Source organism: Schistocerca piceifrons, chromosome 2 (genome assembly GCF_021461385.2).
Source record: "Schistocerca piceifrons isolate TAMUIC-IGC-003096 chromosome 2, iqSchPice1.1, whole genome shotgun sequence".
Classification (NCBI taxonomy): Eukaryota; Metazoa; Arthropoda; class Insecta; order Orthoptera; family Acrididae; genus Schistocerca; species Schistocerca piceifrons.
In genome coordinates this window covers 593,910,185-593,933,092 of record NC_060139.1, presented here as the reverse complement: position 1 = coordinate 593,933,092, position 22,908 = coordinate 593,910,185, and the positions used below count along the sequence as shown (strand labels likewise).

General features: G+C 41.5%; 1 protein-coding gene across 1 annotated transcript in view; it reads left to right on the top strand.

Moving 5' to 3' along the window:
- LOC124775624 (brachyurin-like) overlaps nucleotides 1-22,908 on the top strand; it is a 97,826-nt gene that overhangs the window by 25,997 nt on the left and 48,921 nt on the right. The window contains exons 2-3 of the mRNA XM_047250453.1: nucleotides 17,314-17,482; nucleotides 22,563-22,708. Of these exons, the coding sequence (XP_047106409.1) occupies nucleotides 17,314-17,482; nucleotides 22,563-22,708 (315 nt within the window). The remainder of the gene's footprint in view (nucleotides 1-17,313; nucleotides 17,483-22,562; nucleotides 22,709-22,908) is intronic.

Below are 22,908 nucleotides of genomic sequence, written 5' to 3'. Positions count from 1 at the left end.
ATCTGAAGCATGTCGTAATCGTGTGTGTTATGTTGGAATTGATTGTTTGCAGTTGTTTCTTGTGTGTCAGCTATCCTTTGCTGTAAAGAATTGATTTTCGGATGTAACAAATTATTACGTGATTCTAGGTCTGCGATTGTTTGTTGCACATTTGTAATTTGCGTATCTTTACTATCAGAAATCTATTGACCTGAGACTGGTGTAGTGTCATCTGATTTACTGTCATTGGTAGTACCTAACAGGTCGATTCTTGTAGTGAGTTCGTTGACCTTTTCTGTCAATTCGTTTCGTAATTTACGATTACTTTTGGTTACTTTCTTAAAATCTGCTTTCAAATTTTCTGAGTCTTGATTGATTTCTATGTGTTCCATTTTGTCAGTTAGTGTCAGAACTTCTCCTGTTAATTTATCCCTAATATTCTGGATTTCAGTGTGTGTAGAAATTTTCGACTCAGTTGTATGTGATTGGATTTTCGTGAGCCTCTCTTATATTTGAATATTTGTCTCCTTAACCGTTTAGATTTCTTCCGAAATCGAGTGTATGTAATTGTCCACGTAAGTTTTTCCCTGAGCAAACACTTTCTTTTTGTCGTCCTGTCGCTGTTTATTGTCAAACAGTTTTCTGTGTGATTGTTAAAACGTTCATCAATGTGAGCGTTTTGTTTATAAAAGTTCTCTGTCATTGTTTCTCGTATGCTTACCGCGAATGCTTCTTGTTTATCTGGTATTTCTTGAATCTTGACGTGTAATTCTTGGTTTGATTTTTCAGCGACTGCTTGAATTTCTGCTTTGATTTCGTGTTTTAGATTTTGGTACATTTTGTCTAATTTCTGATCTGTGTGTGTGCGTTCTGCCTTGATTTCGTTTTTTAGGTCTGCTGATTCTTGTGCCCTTCTGTTAAAGTTTTAATTCATGTCTTGTCTCATTTGTAGCAAAAATGCCATTATTGGATCCGTTTCGGATTGACTTCTGTGTGTATTTGTATTCGTTGTTAAAGGTTGTACATCTGTGTTCATTTGAACATCCTCAGACGATTGTAATCGTGTCACCTCTTCTGTGGCTTCGGAATTTTTGTCAATAAAACTGTGGTATCTGTTACGCATATTGTGTAGCTGTGTACCGTTTGAATCGGTTTCGGCACGTAGTGGAGTCACACTGATTGCATTATAGTGGTTTCGTTACTGAAATTTGTGGCTGTGTAGCGTCTGTTGTATTTAAAAAGAAATTATTTTGCACTAATGTCGTATTATCAGTTGGCATATCTGAAGTTGATTGTTCGTCAAAAGATTCCATATTATTACTACTCTCGAATGTCTGTTCACCTAATGTTTCACTATCGGGGTTTTTCACACGTATTAATTCTGTCTATTCCTGAAAAGAAATTCTCGTCAGTATTTTCTACAATTTTATCACTTTGAGAACGAGTAATTATTCTGTGAGGCATGGTCTATAATAAGCACACGCAGAAAAATATATCACTGTTTAAAGCGGATTCAACACTTAACAAACACTTTTCAACGAAGAATCAATAGAGCAAACAGAATTGCCGATAGGCTGAGAATTAATGAGTCTTACCGATAGGATGTCGCCAAGTGAAACCTTCCAGTCTCCTCTATATCTATTTTGTTATTGATAACCTTCCCTTTTACAATATACTATGAAACCTTTCCTTAGGATTTCTATCTCTTGCTTAATAATAACAAATGAAATCTTCCCTTTGAAATTTATTCTCTTTCTCAATCTACGCATACAAATTTAATTGCTGCTTTTTAAAAGTGGTTTTCGGATTATTTCGACAAAACATAGAATGTGTCGTCGTCGTGTGGCCCTCAGTCGTTATCTGCAATAACCCAAAACTGTTCCTTACCTTTTTTACTGTTACTGGATCGCCATCTGACCACTACATCGAACTGCGACATGAATATACTTACTCTGTTTTACTATACTCTATTATTTGCTGGTGGGCTTTCATAATAAGTGGCTATATTTATCACCAAAGCTGACGTTATTCTTTAATAGCAAAGCTGACGTTATTCTTTAATTAATTTGACTGAAGTTACGTAATTCATAGTTAAACTTTTTCTTGACAACAATAAAATTTTGCAAAGTTTTATGTTGATGGTTTTTGGGATGGATTATAATTAGAAATGCAATATTGCTGGCAAAAGTTAATTACGAGGGCAGTTCAATAAGTAATGCAACACATTTTTTTTCTGAAACATGGGTTGTTTTATTCAGCATTGAAATACACCAGGTTATTCCCCAATCTTATAGCTACACAACACTATTTTTCAACGTAATCTTCATTCAATGCTACGGCCTTACGCCGCCTTGAAATGAGGGCCTGAATGCCTGCACGGTACCATTCCACTGGTCGATGTCGGAGCCAACGTCGTACTGCATCAATAACTTCTTCATCATCCGCGTAGTGCCTCCCACGGATTGCGTCCTTCATTGGGCCAAACATATGGAAATCCGACGGTGCGAGATCGGGGCTGTAGGGTGCATGAGGAAGAACAGTCCACTGAAGTTTTGTGAGCTCCTCTCGGGTGCGAAGACTTGTGTGAGGTCTTGCGTTGTCATGAAGAAGGAGAAGTTCGTTCAGATTTTTGTGCCTACAAACACGCTGAAGTCGTTTCTTCAATTTCTGAAGAGTAGCATAATACACTTCAGAGTTGATCGTTTGACCATGGGGAAGGACATCGATCAGAATAACCCCTTCAGCGTCCCAGAAGACTGTAACCATGACTTTACCGGCTGAGGGTATGGCTTTAAACTTTTTCTTGGTAGGGGAGTGGGTGTGGCGCCACTCCATTGATTGCCGTTTTGTTTCAGGTTCGAAGTGATGAACCCATGTTTCATCGCCTGTAACAATCTTTGACAAGAAATTGTCACCCTCAGCCACATGACGAGCAAGCAATTCCGCACAGATGGTTCTCCTTTGCTCTTTATGGTGTTCGGTTAGACAACGAGGGACCCAGCGGGAACAAACCTTTGAATATCCCAACTGGTGAACAATTGTGACAGCACTACCAACAGAGATGTCAAGTTGAGCACTGAGTTGTTTGATGGTGATCCGTCGATCATCTCGAACGGGTGTGTTCGCACGCTCCGCCATTGCAGGAGTCACAGCTGTGCACGGCCGGCCCGCACGCGGGAGATCAGACAGTCTTGCTTGACCTTGCGGCGATGATGACACACGCTTTGCCCAACGACTCACCGCGCTTTTGTCCACTGCCAGATCACCGTAGACATTCTGCAAGCGCCTATGAATATCTGAGATGCCCTGGTTTTCCGCCAAAAGAAACTCGATCACTGCCCATTGTTTGCAACGCACATCCGTTACAGACGCCATTTTAACAGCTCCGTACAGCGCTGCCACCTGTCGGAAGTCAATGAAACTATACGAGACGAAGCGGGAATGTTTGAAAATATTCCACAAGAAATTTCCGGTTTTTTCAACCAAAACTGGCCGAGAAAAAAAATGTGTTGCATTACTTATTGAACTGCCCTCGTATATTCTGCATGAAATGATTTTACAGACGTTCAAATGGGACTTACTTTTTACAATAATCTTACAACTAGCAATGCGCAAACATACCTTCAGTAGTCTTGAGTTTCTCAAAAAATTAATTCAATAATATTAGTTCCTCTTATTATAATAGTTAGCTGATGTCACTGTACATCCGTTTACAACCTCTTGTAAATCATAGCTAGTGGCTGGCAGCCACACTGCTCCTCTCAACCTCTCGCTTCAGACCTGCTACTGACTCGCTTCACTTCTCGCTTACTACTGACTTCGTACGAACGCTAAAGTGCGGTCTCACCTGCCAACAACGCTTTCTGGTGCAGACAATCCCTGCTACCATTACAAAATGTATCAATGCGCGGTCTTTCCCGCTCTTTTGTTAAAATGTATCCATATGCGGTTTCTCCGTCCTTTTTAAAATTATGTTAACAATACTTTGGTGCAGACATTCCCTGCAACCACAATTATTTCCAACATGACAAATATTAATTATTCCTACTTAATCCTAATAATAAAAATATAAACATCTTTCATTACTTGTGATTTGACAATAGACAATAGAAATACACACTTCTTACAACATAACATCACATACTCTGTCACATACCCTTATTCCTATGCTCCTGCCACTCTGGTTGCTTAAATTATTTGGTAGGTAATATAAATTGTTTCTGCACGTAGATTAGGCTGCTTAATGCATTGTTTGCTTATTAGGGAGGAGCCGGTTTCAAATCCCCGTCGGGCTGCCCCAATCAGGATGCTCCACGGTTTCTCTCAATCATAGCAAATGCATATCAAATAACAATGCTGTCGACTGTGTGCTAAACCAGTAAATCACACCTTGTTCTTTCGATCCTGTACCACGACCTGTTATTTGGAAATCACTGTTATCTTTCCAATTTTACAGATATCAGAGCCCTCTGAGAGTTTCAAAGTCCGTTTTGTTAGCTTTATCTTGAAATCTGAATCTGAATTTGATAACTCATTTGTCAACAAGTCTGCACAATATCGAGTATAAAACGGAGCGATGCGTCTGATACTCATAGGTGTGGGTGGAAGACCACAATGAACGCGTTGGCTATATTGCTTTTTGCAGTGGCCGCTGCCGTCCAGGTAAAATGTGTTGCAGTCACGTTAGCACATATACTATAAGTGCAGCAAACGGACTGAGTCATTCAATGGCGATTTTGAACATTGTGTAGATTGTTCTGAGGCTACCGTCAATGCATTTACTGCTTTTAAGCAATCTTACCACCAAACTTACATCAGAGCTTATGTAGACTGGTTGAAACAATTAGACAATAGAAGATTACACTGTAGTCGAAAAGCCAGTTGTGTACTGATCAGCTGTGCTGAAATACGTCGATTTGACAATGGTTAAGGTTATACCTGGTATATTTTTTATAACAGGGTTTGATTTATACTCCCAAGTTATTTATTAGCTATCCTAACTGATAATCTCATAATCAACGTAACTTCGCAATAAGATTCGTGGAATTTTGAATGAACTACATTGAGATTCACTGGTTAATGTCACATAAATCATACTTACGTGATAATCATAATAATAAGAATCTGTCAAAATATGCAAAATACGCAGTTCCATAAAAACATAGAGTTCAAAGATACACAGTGCATCAAATGATATAAAACTTGTTAAGGCTTTCGTGGCCACTTGTTGACAAACTGCCTATTGACTTCTGTCTCGGGTTCTTCGGCCGACGTTCATCTAATGATTTTTCTGACGTTTCGCCAGCACGAGTGGCTGGCATTGTCAAAGCTTCACCCTCCATTGCCGGCAATGGAGGGTGAAGCTTTGACACTGCCAGCCACTCGTGCTGGCGAAACGTCAGAAAAATTATTAGATGAACGTCGGCCAAAGAACCCGAGACAGAAGCCAATAGGCAGTTTGTCAAATAATATAAATTTCTCAAAGAGCTAATGTGCTTGCTAGGAAACATCTATGACTATAGAATTTTGTTCATCTAAGCCAGAACTGCAAATACTGATCTATACTTTACGAATTTAATTTAAAAGTCTTAAGTAAGAGAAAATGTAGCTTAGCTTAAGGAAGTATTATCCTTTTTCTAGTTCGGTCACATATAATGCAATTTTTTTATCTTTTTTCTCCAACTTCCTGAAGTAATTCACATTCTAAATATTAAAATACCACATCATATGAAGAGAGCAGGCTTTTTTGTGTACAAAGTCCAGAATCAATGTCTATGATAAAGAATGGAAACATGCGTGAATCTACAGCGACAATGTAATATGTAATTATCGAGTATTTCTGAATGTGGTACAATTTTTAACACGTTCAATAATTTCCGAAAATTTTATTGCTCTTATTATTTTAATTTTTCAAACTTCTCCAATAAATTTCACTGTTTCTTAGCAGCAAATTGTGTGAATAAACTATGAATTCTATCGCAAATGATTTGTTAGAATGTAGTGATTCAGGTAGTTGAATAACTTTAGAAGCACATCAGTGCTAAGAGAACTGAATGAGAGCTTACAGACTTTATATGCACACTAACAACATTTGTAATGTAAACCATTTCATATGTTGTCATAATTTTCACAACATAACACCTATTTCATGAATGCTTTGTTTCTATTGAATGTTTTTAAGCATATGTCCTAACTAATCATATTGCATCTTTCATGCAGGCAAAGGTGCAATCCCCGCTCTCCCATTTTATAATTGAGTAATTCTGTTTAATTACATTTCATGATTTCCATCAATCAAGAGCCTGAAGGAAATGTTCTGAGCATTGCAGGCCCTTTGCTCCCCTAAAAGACGCAGTTTCGACTGGGTATCCACAATCACTGCCATTCCGCACTTGTTAATACGTTTTGTACATTAGATCTGCTATTATTACTTCATGACAGCTTCAGTACCGTATTAATTTCAGTTACTTTAGGCTCCCTCATGTTTGTGTGGAGCTTCACATCCTTTGAAGATTTATCTGGTAATACAAAGTGAAGAACCAACCACATCAATTTCAATGATTTTGTGTGGACAATTTACTCATAGTGATTACTGTTTTAACTTCATTAATTCTGGTTGTTTATGGACATGTAGATTGGTAATGCATGTAACTCGCAACAAATTGTAAAATAATTTGTCACCACAGACCGGATCTTGGTCGATTCTAGTTCAGTATTAATACATGAAATAATTTGCTGCCTTAGTTGGCCGGCCGAAGTGGCCGTGCAGTTAAAGGCGCTGCAGTCTGGAACCGCAAGACCGCTACAGTCGCAGGTTCGAATCCTACCTCGGGCATGGATGTTTGTGATGTCCTTAGGTTAGTTAGGTTTAACTAGTTCTAAGTTCTAGGGGACTAATGACCTCAGCAGTTGAGTCCCATAGTGCTCAGAGCGATTTGAACCATTTTTTTTGCCTTAGTTGATTACTTGAAAACTAGCTGTTTCCTCTGCCTGTGCTTGCATATCAGTAGTTTTGTTAGGATGAGTGATGGTGAGTAAGCTACTGTACATGAAATAACCTCAGCTGCCCTCACGTGTCTGCTTGTTTGGGTAAGTTTAGCTCAGGATGTGTGCCATACACGCCGTCCCCAATCCCCCTCCCTCCATCACATCCGCTACTCCAGTTCACAACAAGGCTGCACGCATACAGCATTGTTGCTGAGTGGTGCAGGCATGTTCCATCCGTTATTTCATCATTTTAGGTGCAGGCTTTTTTTATTTTCTAAAATATCCTGTGCTCTTCCTCGAGATTAAAGCTGTCTCTATATCACATTTTATGGTTCAGCAGTTTAGTCGTGAAACCATAACTCAGATACTTTCGCGCATATTATGGTACAGCACGGATTAAAAACATTGAAGATTGTGCAAGCATTGTCTACGTTACATTGAACCAACCAAAAAAAGCATTTTCTCAAGTACGATAAAGTTCACAAGTCAAAGATTCAACAGCTTTTTCAAAGAGCAAATATTTTCTCCTAATTCACTTAATATTCCTCAAATCAATAAATTTCTTAAATTACACACTTTTTTTATAGTATCCTGCGTTCTTCCATGGCGTTCAAGCTATCTCTGTACCAAATATAATCAAAATCGAATCAGCGCTTAAGTCGTGGAAAAGTAACAGACAAACACCCTTTTGCATTTACTGCACCTTAAATAACGATATTTTTTCTTGATCCGATTTGACAGAACATTGCCTGTATGTAGCCGCAGTCTAAGCTCAAGCTACCAGTGAAAGCCCCACTAAAATTCGTCTTTAAAATAGAGAGACAGCCACAACGGTTTTACAGCATCATTATTAGTATAGTTACAGATATTAAATTACGATATTTTTTCTTGATCTGATTTGACAGAACATAACCTGTATGTAGCCGCAGTCCACGCTCAAGTTACCTGTGAAAACACCACTAAAATTTGTCTTTAAAATAAAGAGACAGCCACAACGGGTTTACAGCATCATTATTAGTATAGATACAGATATAGATGATGACGTATTTTCGACGTGTGGTTTTGCTGAACACGATATCAACAAAAATGTATAACACTCCTTTGTTGACAGGCGCTGCCCCAGTATGCGACGCTACAGCGCAATCTTACACCTATGGTGAAGACAAAGCCACTTTTGCGTAAGTATCTCTATAATGTACGAGTACCAGAGAAAAATTATGTTTCATAGCAGTATTTAATTCACTCTTACTTAATCCTCGAATCCGTGACATTTTATAACTGGTTGCTTACTTATTGGCGACCTTTAAATCCGCGTATCATAGAATACGTATTTCTCGTAGCAGCAGAGTCATACGTCGCAAATTGTGTGTCATTGCTTAACTCCATATTGTGCCTATCATTATTTAGCTATTGTACATCTATCTGTTCAGAAATGATACGATGTTCTAAATCATATTTGTTGAAACTAACATAAATTTTAAAATTATCTGCATATACACTAGTTCAGTACATAAAATCTCCTTTAAGTCTTTTCTGCGTGGTCATTCTAGCAAACGTTCTTTGCATACGTGTTTTTCATGTCCAAGGTCTCATACAAAGTACCCATGAAATAACTGTAGAATCTTCGCACGCTGCTACCTGCCTCCCTACATTATCGATCAGTTGTTATTTCCGCCAGGTCCTCTGAGCGGAAAATACAGTGTGTCATGCCTCTGCGGCACATGTGTAGTATCCTGGTGCCTATAGTACTATAAGTAAAAGCTGGGGGCTCTATCCTCACAACTAGAGACATGTGCTATGATGACAGGCCCTTGATAGAAACAAAAGTACAACAGTGAACACAATGTGGAGCAAGGATTTTCTGCGACATATGTAAGAAGAAACTGACAAAAAACAAACAAACTCTGGACAACGCTTACAAAATGATAATATAAGAAGTGTGGGGAATGGATAAGTCGTACTATTGTTTTACTACGTACTTGACGCTGCGGTATGACGTCGTAAGCGCGTTCGGTCATTGAGAACGGAAAAAATTCATCTCCTTCAGGAACTACATCGTAAGATCTCCCCGAGACGATTGATCTCTTGTCCACCATCAACTGAAAACTCTGTGCTTATTTGGCTGTTAGGTTAAATGTTTCTTTTAGTTACCGATTAATACAGGTGGCATCTTCGTCAACTCGGAATGCGCCCTTCTTACATAACATACGGATAGCCATGGATGAAGGCAAATGCAGTGTTTCTTGAATTCAGAAATGCTTCTTTCTCATTACTACACAAGCAGTTAATAACGAAATTGCGATTGTATAGGATATAAAGTGAAACTCGTGTCTTGTTTGAGAATTTGTTGGTCTAAGGCGCGGCAGTCATGGACTGTGCAGCTGGTCAAGGCGGAGATTCGAGTCCTCCCTCGAGCATGACTGTGTGTGTTTGTCCTTAGGATAATTTAGGTTAAGTAGTGTGTAAGCTTAGGGACTGATGACCTACGCATTTTAGTCCCATAAGATTTCACACACATTTGAACATTTTTTGAGAATTTGTTAGTATGGAGGGCACATCATGTTACCTTAACAGGACAGTCATCTACAGACGTAGAACTCCAAGCATGCCGCAGGGAAGTGCTTGGAAACCATTAGTGTTAATATTGTTATATTAATTACCTGGCAGTCAAATTTAATAGTTATCTCAGATTTATGTAGATGATATACTTACCTTTAATAAAGTACAGTGTGGAAAATGCCGCACAAAATCATGTCAGATATTAATAAGATTTCAAAGCTGTGCTAAAATCGGAACCTTAAATGTTCAGAACGTTGAAATTGGGAATTTCACAAAATGGGAACAGGTAGTATAAAAATATGGTGCGGCAAAAAGACCTCTTGTTTTTGCAGAGGCCACTGTGTGAGTTTTCATGGGGTTACTGATGTGGACGAGGTATCGATCAGTAGCGTACATGCCATTTTCAGCAGGCGCCTTCTCTCTTCTTGAGGAGAAATCGCCTGCCCCCTACGTCACCTGATTTATTACTTTCTAATTCTTTTTTTCCTTTGTGGACACTTGGAGGCTGAAGTGCACAGACATATACCCACAACTCTGCAAGCACGGAAGGAGGCAATCACCCAGGAAATAGCTGCCATTACACAGGAAATGACACGAAAATGGACAGCTCCTTATGGCTTCCTTAATGTGTCAGCAATGGAAGACGACACGTACTAACTTAAAATGGCATAGTATTTGTTGTTCACAAATAAAACTCCGTATCTTTCTATCTTTGTTTGTATCCATATTTGAAATACGGGAGGACTTTTTACCAGATCCTGTGCACTATCAATGACTCATGATCGGAACCAATAAACTCATACAAATATATGGGCGTAACAGTTTGCGAGTTGTTAAAAAAAATCGTCGTATAGGCTCAGTTGTAAGTAAAACAGGTGTTAGACTTCAGTTCATTGATAGAATATAGGGAAACTGCAGTTAGCCTTCGAAGTATATTACTTACAGAACACTCGTAATGCAACCGATTCTGCTATATCACTCATGTGTGTCGGATCAATATCACATAGGATTGAGAAGGAGTATATGCCACTTGGAATGCTCTGCGGGTCGTATTTCCACAAAGCAACAGGAAGTTGTATACAACTGGAACTAAGTATTCGCCTCAAGATATGTAACTGCTTAAATTGAATGTCATATAAGAAAGAAAAACACCCAAAACTCTTACAGACTGGTCCTTCATTTGTTGAACATCTCCACTAGTCTAGCATTACATGAGTAACTGGCAGTTTTTGATCTTTACCACTAGGGCAGCTCAGGGTTAAGGAAGTTACGTACTTCTGGCTGGCCCTGTCGCAGAATTATATGTCTATGACCTACGGTAGTGAAGCGCAACACCGCCACTTCTCTAGGACCGGAGTTCTAGGCAACCCATAGCAGCCCCTAACTATTCCGCATCCACGTGCGTCAGCCATTAGAATGGATGACGGGCGAGCTAGCGCCATCATCAGCAACCCCTCTGAGATTAACCAGCGGGATTTAACGGATCCGCCAGCCCAGTCCCACAGCTTGCTCTTGGTCGGAGACTCACATTGTTCTCAAAGCTATCATTCATTCTGCTCGGTCTGCCATAGATGCCACGTTGTTACTACATATCGCGGTTTCTGGTCGTCTTCTGAGCAGGAATTAATTATTGCGTCGATGAATCAGCACTTGCACGTACAACACTTGGACATTCTCTTAATGTGTCTCTACAGTGAGGTGACTCATTCGGTACCTCCTAATATCGTGTTGCCCAGCGTAGTGAAGCAACAAATCGTTGTAAGTCCAATGAATAAATATTGAGCTATACTGCCTCCATAGCCATTCATAATTGCGAAAGAGTTGACAGTGCAGGATTTTGTCCACGTACTGATCTCTCTATTATGCTATAAATATTCTATGGGGTTCATGTCGGGAATTCTAAGTCGCCAAATCATTCGCCCGAGTTGTCCAGAATGTTCTTCACACCAGTCGCGAACAACTGTGGCCTGGTGACGTAGGGCATTGTCATCCATGAAAATTCCATCGTTCTTTGGGTATGTGAAGTCTATGTATGGCTGCAAGTGGTCTCCAAGTAGGGGAATATAACCGTTTATAGTCAATGATAGATTGAGTTGCGGCAGAGGACGCAGTCCACTCCATGCAAACACAGCCTATACTACTGTGGAACCACCATCGCTTCCACTGTGCCTTACTGACAACCTGGGTCCATGGTTTCGTCGAGCCTGTACCATACTCGAACCGCACCAACCTATATGATGACGAGCCCAGGAGAGGCGCTGCAGGCGATGTCACACTGTTGTAGAAGGCTCTCGAATCAGTCGACTGCTGCCATAACCCAACAACGCCACATTTCGCCGCACTGCCCTAACAAAAACGTTCGTCGTGTGTCCCACATTAATTTCTGCGCAAATTTCACACATTGTTGCTTGTCTGCTAGCACTGACCACTCTATGCAAACGCTACTGTTCTCGGTCCTTAAGTGAAGGCCGTCAGCCACTGCGCTGTCCATGGTGAGAGCCAAAGCCTGAAGTTTGGTATTCTCGTCACACTTTAACACTGTGGATCTCGGAATATTTACTTCCCTGACGATTTCAGGAATGGAACGTCCGATGCGTCTAGCTGCAACTAACATTCCGCTTTCGAAATTTGTTACTTCTGTCATGCGGCCATAATCACGTCGGAAGCCTTTTCACATGAATCGCTTGAGTGTAAATGACATCTCCCCCAATACCTTCTGCACGTTGTACTACCGCCATCTGTATATATGTGCACATCGCTGTCGCATGACTTGTATCACCTCGCTGCACTTCCTAATGGCCGAGTGGTTGTAAGCGCTTCAATGCAGAACCGCGCTGCTGCTACGGTCGCAGGTTCGAATCCTGCCTCTGGCATGGATGTGTGTGTTGTCCTTAGGTTAGTTAGGTTTAAGTAGTTCTAAGTCTAGGGGACTGATGACCTCAGATGTTAAGTCCCATAGTGCTTGGAGCCATTTCAATTTTTGCACTACCTAAATATTACCTAAGTTCCCTCCAGGGTACTGTAATCGCTACTTAATTCACCAGGTTCCATTTGTGTTTTTCTCTAACAATGTCACTTAATGTACGAATGCCTGTTAGTTGTGTCGTGGCCGCTACGGTCGCAGGTTCGAATCCTGCCTCGGGCATGGATGTGTGTGATGTCCTTAGGTTAGTTAGGTTTAAGTAGTTCTAAGTCTAGGGGACTGATGACCTCAGATGTTAAGTCCCATAGTGCTTGGAGCCATTTCAATTTTTGCACTACCTAAATATTACCTAAGTTCCCTCCAGGATACTTTAATCGCTACTTAATTCACCAGGTTCCATTTGTGTTTTTCTCTAACAATGTCACTTAATGTACGAATGCTTGTTAGTTGTGTCGTGGCCGCTACGGTCGCAGGTTCGAATCCTGCCTCGGGCATGGATGTGTGTCATGTCCTTAGGTTAGTTAGGTTTAAGTAGTTCTAAGTTATAGGGGACTGATGACCTTAGAAGTTAAGTCCCATAGTGCTCAGAGCCATTTGTACCATTTGTTAGTTGTGTCGGATAGAGAATCATGTCTGTATTGGATTTGTTTGACGAATAAAAGCACATCTGCAGTTGCATGGTTGCCTTATTTCAAATGCACGACAGGTAACGTTAGTTACATCATCAGGTGAAGTCCTGAATATAAAGAAACCGTGAAATAATCCGGGAAGTGACAACCTCGGATAAAAAGAACGTCGGATGTTTACCAAAAGCGGCTGAATACAAGTAATACAAAATATGGCAATGACAATATTTATAATTACAACATGATGCTGGAGGATATTTTAAATTTTACTGTATTTTAAAAATTATGGCGTACGCCACTATAAATTAATTTAAAAGGCGGGTCAATAGACGGAACTTAAAAAAAGATTATGTATGAGTTACGAGCATCCATTCCTCTATTTCTGAAAATACATCATATAATCTGGGACGTGTTGTGGTACTGTCCCACTCTCATTGCCGCTCATGCACTTTACCTAATTTTAGCACTAGCTGGTTGTTATTTATCGTCCAGTAATATCTCCCGCCTTGGAAAGATTCCCCTCGCGAAGCCAATAAATAGGACATTTGTAACCGACAGTAACGTCTGTTGTGCTCACGCCTATAATGCGTTCACCTTGATTGAACCCGATGCAAACTTTACAATATGTATTCTTCCGAGTTTGCTGGCACCTCATTAGATTTCATTTCACGTGGAGGGGAAGCCAAGCTGTCTGCAGTCAGACACGATAATAAGGATATGTACGTTTTATGCTGTACATTATGCGCACATCGACTCAGCGATAATATGGGACGACAGTTTAGCCTGTACATTTAACTTCTACAGCACTGGCTAGCCAGTTGGTCCCACAAACCTAATGTGATGTGACCAATTGCAGACTGAAAACATAACATGACCTCGTTTTGAACTGGCATAGTACTGTAATTAAAAACAAGAGTGATGAAAATTGCTAATCTAAACTAGGAGCAGTCTTTCTGAGTGAGCTGTGACGTAAAAGCAAATCGCAGGGATTTCACAGAAACGTTGAATATTGAAGCCGCAGACGGTATTATTTATGATCGGGCGTATACATTTCAGTGCTGGAACGGACATCTGCTACGTTGATAACGAGGCGAGCAACAACAAAATCCTCAAAGCCACCCAAGTGCCACATTTTCTCCTGGTCTTTTATGATATATCGTTCTAGTTTCCATCAGAAACATGGAAAATATTTTTCGTGGCATCGAGCACACCGTACAAATGCTGCTTTTTTACAGTTTCTGTCGTAAAACTGCAGTTTAAGCCAGATAGAATGGATCTGAAACCTAATTAAGGGATTTGTTGCGAGAAATAACAATGCATTTAAGCTGCCAGGCGTACTAGAACTAATGGCTCATGTGAGACCACATTTGTGATATAAAACAATGAAGGTAGTCTAGATAAAGAGTATATTTACGTTTTTCGCAAAAATTTAATTGTTAACAATTCTTTATAAAATGTCGATGGTTAAGAAATTACATTTGCAATGAAAACTGGAATTTTGCGTGTGATAGGTAATTAGAAAGAAGAAGATTTGCATTACTTCTAAAAAATGATGATTAGATATGTTGTAGGTAGTATACATTTGACGCATTTTATATTTAAAAGATGTAGATATTCGAACTAAACAAAAAAGAAAGAAAAAGAAAAGGAGACCACCGCAACTGGAACCAAAGGTCTGTACAATATCCAGTTACCGTTGTCCCGCGCCACCGTATAAGCCAAACATCTCACTTATCTCAAGCCCTTAATGTCAGTAAATACAAGTTCTCCAGAAACTTAATAGCCGATTTTTTTTCTGTAATGTTGTGAAAAATGGGGAGAACAACTAGTTTCTCGTTAGGGAGCGGGAAGCGGTGTCAGCCATTTCCACAGTACGTGTTAACAGCTCGACAATCGGAGTCCAAGTGGCGTTTAGGTGCACGGCGACCGTAGACGTTTTCTTAAATAAAAGCTACATAGCGAAAGGATGATTAACAAAAACATTGATGGCTGGTAACTAAAACACTAATGATATGTAATATATACTGTAGTGGCAAGTTGCAAATTATTGTTCCATATCCGGCGGCACTGAATGTTAGGGTCGCACAAAGAGCTTCAAGATTGCAGCAAGGAAGTGGAATCCAGAGGGAACGGACGTGGATACTCGTTGGAGTCAACAACGCAGTTGAAAGCAAGGGAACTGCTCCAAATAAGCGTATGGTTAGAGTTTAAAGAAATCTGTCTACGCAAAGAATATGGATCATCAGTATCAACGGGTGTTAGAGATTATATGCATTGCTTAGATGCTTTAGCATTTTCGTGCACTGAAAATATATGGGAAACATTTCACTGTATACGTTTGCTCTATGAACGTGGCAAACTATTTTTGTAAGCCTTGAGTACCAGTGGCCTAAGCGTTATCGTATTTTCAGAATGATGGAAAGGACCAATCAATGATGAAGAAGACAGTATGCGTCAGATTGTCAATGAATTCGTGTTAGAGTATTTGAGAATGAGGGAAGTACAAGAAGAAAAGCAAGACGGGGTTGTAAAACATTGGGATTCCGATTACAGTCATGTGGATCCCTATTTTTCCCCAAATGAGGAAGAAGACGATGAAGATGAAGATCCATTACATAGAATATAAGAGACGGAAAATGAGAACAAAATAAAGGAAGAGAGATTCTTCTGCAGGTACCAATAAAAAAAGAATAAGTAGCTTTTACTTTTGCTACATTTTATAATGAATAACGAACTGTCTCTATTTCTGTTTTACAGACTGAGAATAAATTATTCATTGGAAAAACAGGTTAGCGCTGGAAATTACAATCAATTAGGCACGGTGGGAAAACATCAAACAAAAATGTACCGCAAATAAGTCCTGGACCCACGAAAAACATTGATCCTAAAGTCGGTAACAGTGAATTACACTGCGTGAAAAAATGACAGAAGCTCAAACTTCATGTGTTGAGAGGGTTTGTGATGTTGTTGGAGCGATTTATAAAGAACTTGTCAGTATGGCCCACGTATCAGTGTGACGGTGCACCCCCTCTCGCCTGCATGCAAGCAGTGAGTCTGTTGGGAAGGTTGTCATAAAGCCATTGCATCCTCTCCGAGAGACAAGCTGGTCCGCACATCCACGCAAATCCCACAAATGTCCTGTCAGGGGCAGATCTGGGGGTCCTGCTGGCCACGGTAGTACGTCAACATCAGGCAGACAGTTCACAGTGACACATGACATATTTAAACGAGCATTGTCTTGTTGAAAGCTGGCACCAAGCAACTGTCGCCTGAGAGATAACCCATGACGACGAAGTGGTGTGGCCGGAGTGGCCGAGCGGTTCTAGGCGCTACAGTCTTGAACTGCGCGACCACTACGCTCGCAGGTTCGAATCCTGCCTCGGGCATGGTGTGTGTGATGTCCTTAGGTTAGTTAGGTTTAAGTAGTTCTAAGTTCTAGGGGACTGATGACCTCAGAATTTAAGTCCCATAGTGCTCAGAGCCATTTGAACCATTTTGAACGAAGTGGTGTTCCTGGGCATGGTTCCCCTCCAGACGCAAATGACTATGTTGTGGTCATCGCTGGTCACTGACCAAACCTCTGGGATGACACAGAATGTTGGAGGGGGTCTATTACCTGTGCTCGGATGGGAGGCGCTGATATGAAGGCGTTACAATCAGCTCGGTTCACAAGTTGGTCCTCGCTTGAGATGGTCAGAAGTCGTCGACCAGAGGGTTGAAGACAAGTATGCCTACCCTTTGCAGGCCAATTTCGGGTCACTGTCATACCTCAATGCCCCACAAATTTAGACATTACACGATTCGACCAGCCGGCCAAATGGAGACCAACAATGAGGATCCCTTTCAAACTCTTTCAGCTGTTCATAACGGTGTCTCACGCGAGTATACAGCATCTCAGTGTTCTTCTTAGTGATCACTCAGCATCTGATGCTGATCCCGCTTCTTGTATACCCTACCAACAATACCAAACACGAAGAATACTAATTCACTTTGGTGGCCATTCCACTTGTCATTTACATACATGCCGATAGTTTCTATGTGTATGAAGCTATATTGTCATCCCAGCACCTCTTCGTGATATTTCATTTTTTAAGTTGGGCAGTGTACATTTTGTGTGACTTGTGCAAGTTTTATCTGATTATATAGATACAACCAGAACAAAAACTTGTCATATTCCCAAACCCCTCCTTCAGTGTGTAACTAAACTGCCAACCCATGACCAGTTTCCGCCTGTTTCAGCTGGACACCCAAAGGCTGAAAAGGCTGCTGGCCGCATTGTAAATGGCGCCCCAGCCTCACTCGGCCAGTTCCCACACCAGGCGTCCTTGATCATTGACTACGGCGCCATGTGTGGTGGGTCGCTGATCTCCGCCTCTGTCGTCCTAACAGCGGGGCACTGCGCCTCCGGGTGAGTAAAACCAATGTACCAACGCCAAGATCCAAAAGGTGGTCTCATGCTTATTCGAAAAAAGACTACGTTTATTTGCTATTGTAAGACTTGAAGTCGAATTGCACTGACGAAATATTCCTGTGTTATTATCTAAAAAACAATACTGCCTTGAAGCAATGTTTCGACAAGCTTCCTACTTATCAACTTCAGGACAGGGACTGGTATCCTGTATGAAGTCATCTTCAATATACTATTAATTGCACTCTTCCTGCCTTGAGGGACCGGCAGTTGTCCTCATCTGACACAGCGCAACACGATCTACCGTATTAGCCTACTTATCATTTATCCGTCTTCTGCGTTCTATCTTCTCTCTCTCTTCTATCATCTACCTATCGACATACAAAATGAAGTGCTTAGTCGCTGTTCTATCAGGATCTACTGTAGGGGAGGATATTGATATGGTTTTCACTGATGGATAGACTGACTTATGAGGAAGGAATGCGTATATAATTTTTAAATACTTCATTCAACTACGACGAATTAAATACCTCCGCTGCTGTGAAAAGCATGTTGAATGTCATTGACATCTAGTGGTGAATGGAAGAACTCTTTGGAAGCACAGTTCTGCAAAGTGCGAAGCACTGCACTCAAACAGAGTGCATGCGTTCCCCTCTCTTTGATGTACCACCATGCGGAGAGATTAGCGCAGAATGCTTAGTGTGGATGTGCATTCACGCAATAAGAGAAAGAAAAAGAGATGTAAGTCTCTGACGATCTCTCTCTCTCTCTCTCTCTCTCTCTCTCTCTCTCTCTCTCTCTCTCTGTCTCTCTCTTTCAGGTAGATCCTATTACATTGGTTATAAACATTTCAAACAAACCATGATGTTCTCCCTTCATTTCCCTGATAAATCACTCCAAACGCCATTAACTACGGAACAGACAATATTCAGGCCTCCTGAGAACTTCCCTGGCGTACACTGCTTAAATGGTCTAAGTTGTTCTCTGATTATTATTCATTGTCACGCGCGGTGGCGGCATTACCGCTAACCCCGACAACTCGTCCATCGTAAATAACCGTATGAAGCCGGAATGTGTCGCTAGTTCACTTATAAAAACAAATCGTTTTCGACACCGTATAAGAACGTGCGAGAAACTGTAGCAAATTCCTAGAACTCTCCACTGAAATCAACACATTACTATTCTGAACAAGCTTCTGGTAGATGTTTTACTCCATTCCTGAAGTCGAGGAATGTTGTGCGCTACACACATCCCTGAACGAGAAAGTACCTCATACGGAGACACTGGACAACAATTTGGCAGGAGTAAGGGTCTGGTCTTTATCCTTAAGCCATTACATGTGAATTCTGGAATTAAATCGTTCCTTGACAATGCCATTACACATTTACTGTCTCATCAAAACTTGTGTTCAGACTCTGACGACATCGCCATAGACGAGATGTCTAGTCTACCTACTTCGTATTTGTTTCTATGTATCTCGCATTTTGGGAGGGGTGGAACTTGGGGTAACGTATATAACGTTTATTTCCAAATTATCACACCACAGAGTAATTCTGGAGCTGTAGGACTTTGCCAAATTAAAGCTTCGTGCTACCCATCCTGATGTACAGGTCGAGTATCTGAGAGAAACAGCCTATCTATTGAACTACCGAACTATAACTCCTGCTCGATACCTCCGGAAAAAAAGGCTATCTAGAGGGGTAAATGAACTGTGTTTTTCCGAATAATAGCAGAATTAAAATTACGGTGCCGTCCATTAAAACCGACTAGGCGTTGCAGTGTCAGTTGAAGATAGACCAAACACTCTGCATTATCATGCGGCACTGGGTGCAACGTACAAAAAGAGTTCCTTTAAATGAAATTTGCAGAACAGAGAAACAATGACGGACACACCTTATGACAACTTCGAACAGGTCATAGTGCAGTACAGTGCCAAAGGGATCTGAGAGTCTGTGATCAAAGAGGCGGTGGAAATAACGACAGATAATCACGAATTTAGTATTGGAGGGCAGCGTAGAGGGTAAAAATATTAGAGGCAGACCAAGACATGAATACACTAAGCAGATTCAGAAGGATGTAGGTTGCAGTAGGTACTGGGAGATGAATAAGCTTTCACAGGATAGAGTAGCATGGAGAGCTGCATCAAACCAGTCTCAGGACTGAAGACCACAATAACTAGAACGCTCTTGTCAAGCGAGACAACAGTTTTCATCCAGGTTTCCCACAGTCATTCGGCAAGAACTGCCTCGACAGAGCGGCGCTGGCAGCAGGCTTCTTGGACTACCAGCCCATAGCTCTACATCCAGTCCCCTACTATCTCATACTCAAAAACCTGTCGGAAGTTTCATTATTTTCTATCCTTCCCGGTGTTGCTATTCTAGTTGCCACTATTTATATATGGATACATAGCATTTCAGTGTCATTGGATTAGGACTGGGGGTTGTGCATTCGTGAGTTCAGCTTAACAAATATACATAAAATTTCTTGCAATAGGTCAAGATCAGTTAAACAGAACTTAGTTTTTAACCCAATTTAGTTCTACAAGCAGAGCTCAAACAAGAAATTAACAATTAAATGATTTCGACACAAACAAACATAAATCAATCTGGGAGACACAATAATAATTACAATACACGGCACTGTAGTTTTATAGTTTCTGTACTTAACCACAGGACACTAAGACAACTTACAGACTTAAGGTTACCCACCTAGCATGCAGTTCAACCTTGGTTCACCAATTCCTGTTACCATCATCGAATAATAGCATCGCTCCTACTCAAATGTCGAACAATGCTTCGATTGGGTTAGATAGAGCAGCAATCAGTCGTGGAATTAAGTTGTTTTAATATGACATTTATAGTCACAACGCAGATCAGATTTCGACCTATGTCAGGTCATTATCAATGCAGTGCGGAATTGTAGCAGTTGTTCGTGCTCAAGTGAATTCTTACACAGTTGAACACATGGTTGAACTGTGTAAGCATTCACTTGAGCACGAACAACTGCTACAATTCCGCACTGCATTGATAGTGACCTGACACAGGTCGAAATCTGATCTGCGTTGTGACTATAAATGTCATATTAAAACAACTTAATTCCACGACTGATTGCTGCTCTATCTAACACAATATAACCACAGTCGTTGCGTGCACCCACCCCATGGAGGGCAACCTGATGAATGCTTCGATTACTCCAACTGTCTTCTTTGAGCCCACCTACGCGCCCTTCCTCAAATGCAGACATGTGGATATGATGTTCTCATGTCTGTGTGCGAGGCGTATTTACGGTCCAATTGAGTACACGGAATGAAATTCACAAAGACTTTATGTCCTGGTATCGAAATGTCCCATGTTTACTACCCTTGCCGCCTGTAAGATGAAATTGCGCTTCAGCGATACACATCATCCAAAGTTCACAATTTTACAGATCCACTGATCCATGTGTTTTCCTGTCGGTGGCAATAAGCCACGTCCGTCAGTTCTTGCAGTGATTTAAACTACCTCGGACCTGTCCTCCATTATTTCCGTTTACTTGTATGTTCAGTGCTATTTACACCGCGCGTTTTGTGTTTTCCTCCACCCTTGTCTATACGCAGTGTTCAGACTCTGTTCCCCCGATAGATCAGCTCACATATCGAATTTTCATTCCTTCTTCTGAGGGTTCAGGTCACGGGATTAGTAGTCGGCTAGTAAAGTTTGCAACAATTTGTGCCGAGTGTGGCGGTTTTGCGGAGGTGTCACCTCTGTGCTGGTGGAAAAGTGGCGAGGTAGGATATTGTTATGCGTGTGACGCTTTTACTTTTGTTTCTTTTGTAGTTTAAATTGGTGACCATCACGGAGATGGCGTTTTTCCAGTGCTAGTAGGAACAGTTGCGCCTCCAGGAACGGCGGCAAAAGCTGCAGCACGAGCAGAAGCAGAACCTGTTCAAACAGAATGCCGAGTAGCTCTGCTCTCACACTCTGCTCTGAAGGCGGGCCAAGTGCCTAGAGAGAAGCGTCCCCTCTACCCGTGCCCGCCCCCTCCACAGAGCCCTCAACAGCACTTGCTTCGTATAAATGAGTTTACGTGTCAGCAGGGCGACAGTGTCGGTCATGGCATATTTCTACCCGTAGAATAAATTGATACTGCGTGCATACCGCCCTCACCGTTTCCATTGCCATCCTTTCACCAACAGAATAGGGCAGTGTGGTGTTGATCCCGCGACTCCCACTTCGGACTACATGGAATTGGAACCAGCGCCTTCTTTTTGCCACCCGCCTGTGGATTTCTTCTCATGCCCAATGATGCAGACGTACCATCCATTACTCCAGGGTGCACCATCTCCCGCCGCTCCGTGGCCTTTACAAGGGTGACAGAATTAGCAATCCCGCCTGTGGACATCGATGTGGACGCAGATATGGCATAGGTTTCACTGCAAAATAGTGGACCATGCTGCCACTGAAGGCGCGCTCAAAGCATTTTGTAGGGAGAGTCACTGACCCAGGAGTTTACCTGTCGGCAGCGACAGACGGGTGCTGCGTTTTTAAGCTGATTTACACTTCCTTGGCTGGGGCGTTCACCTTTCACCGTGCTTTGTTTCTGGTGCTTGGTTGTTCAGTTCCTCGCGCTGGACACGTTTTGTATTTTTCTCTATGCTTATCTCTACGCATTGTTCAGACTCTTTGCATTACCGGTAGATCGATTCGAATGCCGAGTTTCCTTTCCCTCTTCCGAGGTTCAGCTCCCCGGATATGTAGTCGAGCCACCGCCAGCTAGCACAGTTTACATTTGTGCCGACAGTGACGGTTCGCTGCGTTTTTACGCCCTGTGCAGATACAAAATACATGATCCATAGACTAGTTGGGCACACGTCTTCCCTCCCTGAGGTAACAAACAACTTCGGCGACAGGAAGAGTATCTGGCCACAAAAGTAAAACAGACATAAAGTTGCCAAAGTTTGAGTACAGCAGAGCCTACAATGGTATAGATTAACGCTGTCTAAAAGAAGAAGAAGGAAGAAAATTCTCCTGAATACTATTAAGTCAACATATTCTTACTTCGTCACGCTAACCTGTGCTGTAACCTTCTTTTGCTGCGACAGGTTCAGCACGTGGGAGGTGAGACTTGGACTCACCAGTCTCAGCATTATTGAGCCTAGCCGCGTGACCATCTACACCACGTCGGCGACGGTGCACCCTGAAAACGACGTCGCCGTCCTCTTCCTGGGTACCAACGTCCCGCTAAACAGTAAGTCCAACACATATGTGGATACATTATCATATAGACAAATAGTTTCCAACACTACCCAAAAATTTACCACTGTATACACTGCATAAATAGAATAGTCGTGGCGGACTTGAATTCGACATTAGGAATAGGAAGACAAGGAAGAATAGTAGGTGTATATGGACTGGAGGTAAGGAATGAAATAGGAAGCCACCTGGTAG